This window comes from Dipodomys ordii, unplaced genomic scaffold (assembly GCF_000151885.1).
Source record: "Dipodomys ordii isolate 6190 unplaced genomic scaffold, Dord_2.0 Scaffold147, whole genome shotgun sequence".
Lineage (NCBI taxonomy): Eukaryota > Metazoa > Chordata > Mammalia > Rodentia > Heteromyidae > Dipodomys > Dipodomys ordii.
In genome coordinates, this window is record NW_012267363.1 from 787,828 (window position 1) to 798,827 (window position 11,000).

Consider the following 11,000-nt stretch of genomic DNA (forward strand, 5'->3'; position numbering starts at 1 on the left):
TTGGCCATGAACCTTGATCCTCAGATATCAACCTCCTGAGTAACTATGAGTACAAGAATGAGCCACTAGCCCCCGGCATGACTAGCATTTCTAATTCTATATGAAGTCTCTGACTCTTTTGCCATTTTCTGTCTTTGAACTTCAATCCTATGACCTCAAACTGTTTTATGATACTGTTTTGGGCTTAATTCAGGGCCTCTTACTCTCACTGCTCAAAACTTGTACTGTACTCCTTGAGCCTCACCTCTATTTCCAGCTCTTTTTTTTTTTTGCAGATTCATTGGAGATAAGAATCTCAGGGACTTTTCTGCTGGGACTATCTTTGAATCTTGATCCTCAAATCACAGCCTCTTGAGTAGCTTGAGTAACTAGCACCTGGCTATATTTTTGCTCTTTATCTCCATCTTCTTTACATGAGTATGTTCAGTTTGTGAAAATCGGAATATATATAGAGAGGGGCGTGGGGAGAGAGAGATTGTTTTTAACTTTTAATTTATTTATTTTTCAGTCCTGGGGCTTGAATTCAGAGCCTGAGTGCTGTCCCTGAGCCTTTTTGCTGAAGGCTCTACCACTTTGAGCCACAACACCACTTCTGGTTTTATTGTGGCTAATTGGAGATTACAGTCTCATGGACTTTCCTGCCAGGGCTGGCTTAGAACCATGATCTTTAGATCTCAGCCTCCTGAGTAGCTAGATTAAAGTGTGAGCCACCGGCACCCAGCCTGCACTTTTGTCTTATGACATTCATTTTTCTAGACTGAACACACTTCAGACATTTGGTTTGATGTAAGCTTAGGCTGTTTTGGATGTGTATACCAATGCTGTCCTTGAATGAAGACAGTCACACTTGGGAGACATGGTGAAAGGATGCATTATCCCAGGTTTTCCATACTTTTCCAGCTGGTTCCTGAGTGTTCATGTATTCAAGTACAATGGCTCTTTGCCAGTGTAGATTGGCACTTCTCCCCACAATGGTTCATTTTATTTCCTCGTTGGTTGATAGAGCCAAGATTTCAAAGTATTCTCTTTTGAAATGGTTATAAAATTTAATTTGTGATAAATTATATTTTGAGTTTTTCAAACATTGTCCATAGCCAGGAATTCTTTTGAAAACAAGTTGTTTTCATGTTTGTGATTTGTAGATTACTATTTGCAAGTTAGCTACCATAATGCTTTTACTTAGAAATTGTCACCAACTAGTTATTAAGCATCTATTATCATTCATGTGGAATTAACTTCCACTTAAAATGTTCCAGTTAAACAAAACTTCATTATAAACCCTTTAATTGATTCCCTGTCTCTGCACATAAAGTAGATTCATTCAGGGCTGTGAGTCACTAACATGAATCTTAATAGATTGCTAAACCCAAAATCTGAGATACACAGATAGTTAATGCATACTTGGACTCATGGTGAGTCAGTATTGAAATGTTTTTAGTGCAATCCTAGTATAAATTCTCTGGGATGACTGTTTGGAAAGTGTCTTTTTGAAAAATTAATGTCTTATTGCTTAATTTTACTTCTGTTACTTTGCTTCCTGCCTATCCCTGGAGTACTGAATTCCACATATTTTTCAGTTGTTTTATGAATTTTACTGTGCTGGATATAATTTTTCAGCAAATGTTAACATAAAATACCTTAGAAATCTTCTAATTTGATATTCTCCAATTCACAAATGAAAATGTGGAAAGAAACTGATTCCTGAGGTTCCTGAATCACATTCCAAAAATCTCTTGGCTCCTAGTCCAGTACTTGTTATGGCTCAGTTTCATGAAATTTAAGGTTAAGAATAGCTCTTTTTAGATAATTTTAGTTCATCTTGGATTTTGTTTTTGCTTAGAAAAAAATTAGTATTTTAATATTAAAATGGGTTCCATTTTTATATGGATTTCATTTTTAATTAGGAAGTTAAAACTTGATTCTGGTCTATTTGTATTTGTTTTTGCTTTTATAAAACCTTTATAGAGGGCTGGGAAGGTGGCTCAGTGGTAGAGCACTTGCCTCGCATGCATGAGGACCTGGGTTTGATTCCTCAGCAACCACAGAAAAAAGCCAGAAAAAGTCAGAAGTGGTGCTATGGCTCAAGTGGTAGAGTGCTAGCCTTGAGCTGAAGAGCTGAGGGACAGCGCGTAGGCCCAGAGTTCAAGCCCCACAATCGACAAAAAAAAAAAAAAAGGTTTATAGAGCCAAGCACTGGTAGCTCACACCTGCAAACCCTAGTTACTCAGAGGGCTGAGATCTGAGGACTGTGGTTCAAAGCCAGCTGGGACAGGAAAGTCCATGAGAGTCTCATCTCCAGTTAACCACCACAAAACCAGAAGTGGGCGCCGTGGCTCAAAGTGGTAGAGCACAAGCCTTGAGCACAAAAGCTCAGGTACAGTGCCCAGTGAGTTCAAGCCCCATGATGGACAAAAACAAAACAAAGAAAAAATAACCTTTATAGAGCTGGGTACTGGGGCTCATGCCTGTAATCCTAACTACTCAAGAGGCTGAGATCCACAGATAATGGTTTGAAGCCAGCCCAGGCAGGAAAGTCCATGAGACTCTTAACTCCACTTAACCTGGAAGAAGAGTATTGACTCAGATGGTAGAGCACTAACCTTGAGCAAAAAGCATAGGGACAGCACCCAGACCTTGAGTTCAAGCCTAAGGACAGGCACACACACACACAAATAAAATAAAAAGAACAACCTTTAGAACAGTAGTACATTAAAAAAAATTTTTTTTTTATTAGTCATGGGGCTTGAACTTAGGGCTTGGGCACTGTCTTGGAGCTCTTTTGCTCAAGGCTACTGCTCTACCACTTTGAGCCACAGTAGATTTCCAGTTTTTATTTGTTTGTTTTGTTTTGTTTTCTAGTCCTAGGGCTTGAACTCAGGCCTGGGCACTATTTCTGAGCTGCTTTTGCTCAAGGCTAACACTCTACCATTTGAGCTACAGTGCTACTTCCAGCTTTTTCTGCTTGTGTGTGGTACTGAGGAATCAAACCCAGGGCTTCATTCATACTAGGCAAGCACTCTACCACTAAGCCACATTTCCAATCCTCATGGATTACTTTAAATAATAATAAAAACAAACAAACCTGGTATTTTTTTTGGGGGGGGTCATGGGGCTTGAACTCTGGGCCTGGGTGTTGTCCCTCAGCTCTTCAGCTCAAGGCTAGCGCTCTACCACTTCAGCCACAGCACCACTTCCAGTTTTCTGGTGATTTATTGGAGATAAGAGTCTCATGAGCAGCCGGGCGCTGGTGGCTCACGCCTGTAATCCTAGTTACTCAGGAGGCTGAGATCTGAGGATCGCGGTTCAAAGCCAGCCCGGGCAGGAGAGACCGTGAGACTCCTATCTCCAATAAACCACCAGAAAACTGGAAGTGGCACTGTAGCTCAAGTGGTAGAGCGCTGGCCTTGAGCTAAAGAGCTGAGGGACAACGCCCAGGCCCAGAGTTCAAACCCCACGACCAAAAAAAAAAAAAGAGTCTCATGAGCTTTCCTGCCTGGGCTGGCTTTGAACTGCGATCCTCAAATCAGCCTCCTGAGTAGCTAGGATTACAGGCGTGAGCCATTGAAACCCGGTTTACCAACTTGGTATCTTATTGATGACTTTTAGCCATACCTTTTTAAAGTTGGGCAGAACCTGATAATGAAATAATTTATACTGCAATTTGCTTTTTTTTTTTTTTTTTTAAAAATCACAGTACCGATGCAGGTGTTTTCTTTCTCTGGCTTTGTGAGCAGCTGAATCTGTAAGCCACCTCCAGGGAAGAAGGGTGGCTCAGTGACTAAGCCAGCTGTTGGGTGTTTAGTTAAACAGCTTGCTCCTAAACAGCTTGCTCCTATTTGACTGCTCAGATGCTAGTGAGAGGTACTGGCTGCTCCAGGGAATCGGGCACACAGGGTGAAGAGTGTGCAAAGCTTTGTGGTGACCTGGTTTAAATCTACTGGAATTTCCCTGTTTTGACCTCTCTCCCTCTCCCTCCCTCTCTCTTCTTCTCCCTCCCTCTCCTTCCTCCCTCTCTCTTCCTCTCTCCTCCTCTCCCCCCTTCCCTCTACTCCCCTTTCTCCTCTCTCTCTTATTCTCTCTCCTCTCTCTCTCCCCCCTCTCCTCTCTTCTCTCTCCTCTCTCCTCTCTTCTCTTTCTTCTGTCTTTCTCTCCTCTAGCTCCTGGAGCCGGGCTGAGCTCTTTTGCTCAAGGCTAGCGCTCTATCACTTAGAGCCACAGCTCCACTTCCAATTCTGGTTGTTAATTGGAGATCAGAGTCTCAGGGACTTTTCTGCCTGGAGTGGCTTTGAACTGTGATCCTCAGATCTGAGCCTCCTGAGTAGCTAGGGTTACAAACATGAGCAACTAGTGCCCAGTTTGACTTTTCTTTTTGATGATCCTAGGGTTTGAACTCAAGGACTTGTGTTTGCTAGAGGTGTTTGAGCCATGCCCCTATCCCATTTTGCCTTAGCTATTTTGGGAGTAGCACTTTGAGTTTTTATGTGTTTATGCCCAGAACTGTACTGGACTGCAATCCTCCTGTTTTCATTGTAGCTATGTTAATAGGCACACACTGTTGTTCAGTTACTGGTTGAGATGGGGTCTTAACTTTTTTGCCTGGGCTGACTCAAACATGATCCTCTATCTTCTGAAGGCAGTGGGTTTACCAGGTGTGAGCAACCACTTCCATCTGCTTTAGCTTCTTGCTATATGTGACCAGAATTCATCAACTTTGGGTTTTCCTAAATTCATTCCCTGTAAAAATTTCTTTAGGAGAGGATACAAGATTTATTAGTGAGATTAAAGGGAGGGACAGCACAGTTCAAGCCTTTCATTATTGCAGGATTTGATACTTATCCCCAGGGTATCATGATTAGGAATATATTTGACCCTATGGCCATCTAGGATGCGCCATTCACTTCTGAGCTACCTTGTCTATAAATTCATCCACATAAATTTGATAAAGCCCCACTTCTTTAAAATACGAGTCTTCTTGTGGTCAGGAAACTTGAAATTGTATGTGTGTTGTGCCTAATCACATACTCTTATTCTGCAGCTTGGTACAGCTGGACATGATGACCTGGCCTTTGTTTCTGGACTTCACAAAGGCACCTTCAGACTTTTCTCATGTCTAAATTGCTTAAGATTAAAGATAAAAATATTCACTGGAAAGCTCTGTCTTCAAGGTCCTCTAGGTCAACCATACAAACAACAGACTAGGTATACTACTAAGGAGGCTATTTGCTATTTGCGGCCATTGCATATCAGCTTCTATGTGCAAAGGAACCTGGTGGGCTTATTTGGCTGCAGACCCTATCAGAGTTTTTTGGACTACAATGCCTTAAGAATCTTTAGGCTAGGGGCTGGGAAGGTGGTTCAGTGGTAGAGCACTTGCCTTGCATGCCTGAGGCCCTGGGTTCGATTCCTCAGCACCACATAAGCAAAAAGAAAAAAGCCGGAAGTGGCACTGTGGCTCAAGTCGTAGAACGCTAGCCTTGAGCTGAAGAGCTGAGGGACAGTGCCCAGACCCAGAGTTCAGGCCCCATGACTGGACCCAAAAAAAAAAAAAAAAAGAATCTTTAGGCCATTCTTACACACTATTTTTCCTACTGTTTATATTGGGAGGAGAAAACAGTGGTGTTCAAAGTCATGCCTATCTCCATCTCATTTTTGCATGGTTGCTGTGATTCATAAAAAACTTTTCTTCCTGAATGGCGTTTTAGTGACTTGTTGTTTTCTGTGGGAAATTTATGACCTATTCTTTTCTTTTTCTTTCCAGAGAAAAAGTTGCAAGCAAAACATCATTTTTCTAAGAAAATTTGGGTAACAGAAATTCTGGATAACAGGTAAAGTGAATTTAAACTTCTTTGATGATGACAAGACATTTACAATCTATGCACATGAACTGGGAGAGGGAAGGGAAAAGTTAGAAGGCTAATTGTACTTGGTTCAGTGGTTTCACAATTTACACATATTTGACTTAGGTGGTTTTAATCTTGATTCTGGAGTAGGTCTAGGAATCTTAGAATTAAACTATCTTTTTTTTTTTTTTTTTTCGGTCGTGGGGCTTGAACTCTGGGCCTGGGCGCTGTCCCTCAGCTCTTCAGCTCAAGGCAAGCGCTCTACCACTTGAGCTACAGCGCCACTTCCGGTTTTCTGGTGGTTTATTGGAGATAGGAGTCTCACGGTCTCTCCTGCCCGGGCTGGCTTTGAACCGCGATCCTCAGATCGATCTCAGCCTCCTGAGTAGCTAGGATTACAGGCGTGAGCCACCAGCGCCCGGCGAATTAAACTATCTTTTAAAATGTTGCTTTTAGAACCAGGCACTGGTTGTTGGAGAGGGATGGTGCAGGCCTGTAATCCCAGCACTTGGAAATCTGAGGCAGGAGGCTTGAGGGCTTGAGGGCATGATTCAAGCAGTAGAGCACCTGTCTAGCAGGTATGAAGTACTAAGTTCAAACCCAGTACCATCTAAAGAAATGAATAAAATAAAATTTTGTTTTAAAATAAATTTGTCTCTTGATTAGACTTAATGTCCTCACAATACAGCTTTGCAAACACTTTTTGACATCTCCAATAAGCAAATACAGATGGGATTATAATGTTTACTATAAGAACATTCACCAGAACCTGTTGCTGTGCAGCCTAACTTGGGAGTCTCTTCCTAGTTTCTGTCTTTTAGTCTTGATCACTGCTAGTTGTTTCTGTGCTGTGCTGTACCATCTCAATCCCTTTTTTTTTTTTTTTGGTCCGGTCCTGGGGCCTGAACTCTGGGCCTGAGCACTGTCCCTCAGCTCTTCAGCTCCAGGCTAGCGCTTTACCACTTGAGCCACAGAGCCACGTCCGGCTTTTTTTTTTTTTTTGCTTATGTGGTGCTGGGGAACTGAACCCAGGGCCTCAGGCATGCAAGGCAAGCACTCTACCACTGAGACACCTTCCCAGCCCCCCTTTTTTTTTTCTTTGGATCAAGGCTAGCACTCTACTACTTGAACCGCAGTGCCACTTCCAGCTTTTTCTGTTTATGTGGTACTGAGGAGTCAATCCCAGGGCTTTGTGCATGCTAAGCAAGCACTCTATCACGAAGCCACATTCCCAGCCCCTCCTTAATTCCTTTTAACACTTTGTCAGCTGTTCCAAAATACATGCTTCCTAATAAGCTACTTCACAGTGAAATCTAGTCCAAGAATCCTCTTTATGATTTTAATGATGGTCTACATATGGCTGTACTTGTATGTTTTTATCTATATCTCACAAAGTTCTGTAGGTCTTATGAAATACTAATATATGTAAAAGGCCTAGTGTACTATATCTGAGAAGTTATCTCTGTGAGACCTATAATTTACGCTTATTTATTTATGCTCTTGTTTGGCGTTTTTGCTTAAAGCTAAAACTGACATACCTCCACTTCTGGCTTTTTGCTGGTTGATTGGAGATAAAAGTCTCATGAACTTTTTTGCCTGGCTTTGAACTGTAATTCTCAGAGCTCAGCCTCTGAGTAACTAGGAGTATGGAGTATAGGTGTAAGCCACTGATGTCAGCTAAAATGCTTATGTGAAGATTTTTAATGCTAGCTCACATGGGTCAGAAGCATAGCTTGGACTTGGAACTTTTTTCTTCTTTTTTGTCAGTTGTGGGGCTTGAACTATGGGCCTGGGTGCTATCCCTCAGCTCTTCAGCTCAAGGCAAGAGCTCTACCACTTGAACCACAGCACCACTTCTGGTTTTCTGAGTGGTTTCTTGGAGATAAGAGTCTCATGGAGCTGGGTGGTGCCCATGGCTCCTGCCTGTAATCCTAGCTACTCAGGAGGCTGAGATCTGAGGATCATGGTTCAAAGCCAGACCGGGCAGGAAAGTCTGTGAGACTCTAATCTCCAATAAACCACTAGAAAACCGGAAGTGGCGCTGTGACTCAAGTGGTAGAGCACTAGCCTTGAGCTGAAGAGCGCAGGGACAGCACCCAAGCCCAGACTTCAAGCCCCACAACAGACAAAAAAAAAAAAGTCTCATGGAATTTCTTCTTGGGCTGGCTTTGAACCACAATCTTTAGATCTCAGCCTCCTGAGTAACTAGGATTACAGGTGTGAGCCATCTACACCCTGCAATTTTTTTTTGGTGGCACTTGAACTCGGGGCATCAAGCTTGTCGGGCAAGTACTCTACAACTTGAACGATACCCCAGCCCACCATTTATTTTTAAACCAGATCTTTTTTAGGATTTTGTAAGTCCAAATAAGTATTTGTAGATTAAGGTGAATTGTCCTACTTAAGGGTAGTAAGACAGGTATTGAACATGTATTTGCCAGAAGCTGGTGACTCACATCTGTAATCCTAGCTAGTCAAGAGGCTGAGATTTGAGAATTAAGGTTCAAAGCCAGCCCAGATTTTTTAAAAAAAAGTCATTGAGGGGCTGGGAAGGTGGCTCAGTGGTAAAGTGCTTGCCTTGCATGCATGACACCCTGGGTTCAATTCCTCAGCACCACATAAGCAGAAAAAGCAGGAAGTGGCGCTGTGGTTCAAGTGGTAGAGTGCTAGCTTTGAGCTGAACAGCTGAGGGACAGTACCCAGGCCCAGAGTCCAAGCCCCACAACCGACCAAAAAAAAAAAAGTCATTGACACATTCATCTCCAGTTAAGCTGGAAGTAGAATGAATGAAAAAGCCAAGTGAAAACAAGATCCTGAGTTGAAGACCCAGTAGTGCCTGGTGCCAGTGGCTCACACCTGTAATCCTAGATACTCAGGAGGCTGAGATCTGAGGATCGTGGTTCAAAGCCAGCTCAGGCAGGAAGCCCCTGAGACCCTTATCTCCAATAAATCACCAGAAAACTGGAAGTGGTGCTGTGGCCCAAGTGGTAGAGTGCTAGCCTTGAGCTGAAGAGCTGAGGGACAGTGCCCAGGCCCAGAGTTCAAGCCCCATTACCGACAAAAAAAAAAAAAAAGACCCAGTACTGCTCGGCTCTCTAAATTATTTCACTTTGTTTTTGAAATTAAATTTCAAGTATGCAAAGGAGTAGTTCCTAGAAATCTCATGATTTAAAATGTATATTGTTGAGGTTTTAGTATTTGTTGGGGCTAACTCAGCCCACCATGTGCAAAGCCCTGTGCCTAATTCCAAGCACACACTTTCCACCCTTTCCAAAATAAATTAATATTTGTTGACTTTTCCCTTGGTACTTTCCCACTTTTATCAGGGCAACTCAATTGGAGCACCATGAGTTGGAGCTTCCTGACTCGCCTGCTAGAGGAGATCCACAACCATTCTACGTTTGTAGGGAAGATCTGGCTCACTGTGTTGATTGTTTTCCGGATTGTCCTAACAGCTGTAGGAGGAGAATCCATCTACTATGATGAACAAAGCAAATTTGTGTGTAATACAGAACAGCCAGGCTGTGAGAATGTCTGCTATGATGCCTTTGCACCTCTCTCCCATGTGCGCTTCTGGGTGTTCCAGATCATCTTGGTGGCAACTCCCTCTGTGATGTACCTGGGCTATGCCATTCATAAGATTGCCAAAATGGAGCATGGTGAGGCAGACAAGAAGGCAGCTCGGAGCAAACCCTATGCAATGCGTTGGAAACAACATCGGGCTCTGGAAGAAACAGAAGAGGACCATGAAGAGGATCCCATGATGTATCCAGAAATGGAATTAGAAAGTGAAAAAGAAAATAAAGAGCAGAGCCAGCCAAAACCCAAGCATGATGGCCGACGACGGATTCGGGAGGATGGGCTCATGAAAATCTATGTGTTGCAGTTGCTGGCAAGGACTGTCTTTGAGGTGGGTTTCCTAATAGGACAATATTTCCTGTATGGCTTCCAAGTCCACCCATTTTATGTGTGCAGCAGATTTCCTTGCCCTCACAAGATAGACTGTTTTATTTCTAGACCCACTGAAAAGACAATCTTCCTTCTGATAATGTATGGTGTAACAGGCCTCTGCCTATTGCTTAATATTTGGGAGATGCTTCATTTAGGGTTTGGGACCATTCGAGACTCACTAAACAGTAAGAGGAGGGAACTTGAAGATCCCGGTGCTTATAATTATCCTTTCACATGGAATACCCCATCTGCTCCCCCTGGCTATAACATTGCTGTCAAACCAGATCAAATCCAGTACACTGAATTGTCCAATGCTAAGATTGCCTACAAGCAAAACAAAGCCAACATTGCCCAGGAACAGCAGTATGGCAGCCATGAGGAGCACCTCCCAGCTGATCTGGAGACGCTGCAACGGGAGATCAGAATGGCTCAGGAACGCTTGGATCTAGCAATTCAGGCCTATCATCACCAAAACAACCCTCATGGCCCTCGGGAAAAAAAGGCCAAAGTGGGGTCCAAAGCTGGGTCTAACAAAAGTAGTGGTAGTAGTAAATCGGGGGATGGGAAGACCTCCGTCTGGATTTAATCTTGGCTGGGCTTAAAACTTGGGCTTTTCATAGTTTATGGTAAGCAACGGCTCACTGAATAATGACTTCCATTGAGTAAACATTTGGCTCTGGTTATCTTCAGGGATGCTGTTGGCTCATGATCCAAACTCAGGGGACTCTGAAGGTGGGGCTGGGATGAGTAGGGAGAGGGAAACACAGTATTCCTGGGCACATGTTCTCAGCAATAATACAGTTGTAGAACTTTACATTCATGTCTTCCATATCCAGAGAAGAACAGATATATTTAAATCATTCTTGTTGAACAGTTTTTGTATGTACAGTATTATGGTACCTTTTTTTTAGTATGAGAACTTTTTTTTGTATCTGTATATTGGACTGCTGTAGTTTTTTATATTAAAAGTAAAAAAAATCCTTATAAGTAATGCCTGTTAGGCTAGTGTTTAATTACTTTGTTTAGCAAATTCTACCCTGGGTTTAGAGTTTTAATAGATGCTACACTGAACAAAAAGTGCCTCTCATATTGCAGGAAAGGTTACAAGTATGTAAGGATTTGCAAAGAAGAGATAGCAGTTTTCAGTCCACTTTATAAAGAGGTCGGGATCTTCCTTTCCTCTTTACCTGAGAAATCTTGGGATCTCAT

General features: G+C 42.7%; 1 protein-coding gene across 1 annotated transcript; it reads left to right on the forward strand.

Moving 5' to 3' along the window:
* The first annotated feature begins 5,754 nt into the window (after positions 1 to 5,754).
* Gjc1 (gap junction protein, gamma 1, 45kDa) lies at positions 5,755 to 10,774 on the forward strand. Its single transcript, XM_013031979.1, has 2 exons — positions 5,755 to 5,825; positions 9,167 to 10,774. The coding sequence occupies exon 2, from the start codon at positions 9,187 to 9,189 to the stop codon at positions 10,375 to 10,377; it is 1,191 nt and encodes a 396-aa protein (XP_012887433.1). The 5' UTR covers positions 5,755 to 5,825; positions 9,167 to 9,186; the 3' UTR covers positions 10,378 to 10,774.
* Positions 10,775 to 11,000: the final 226 nt, after the last annotated feature.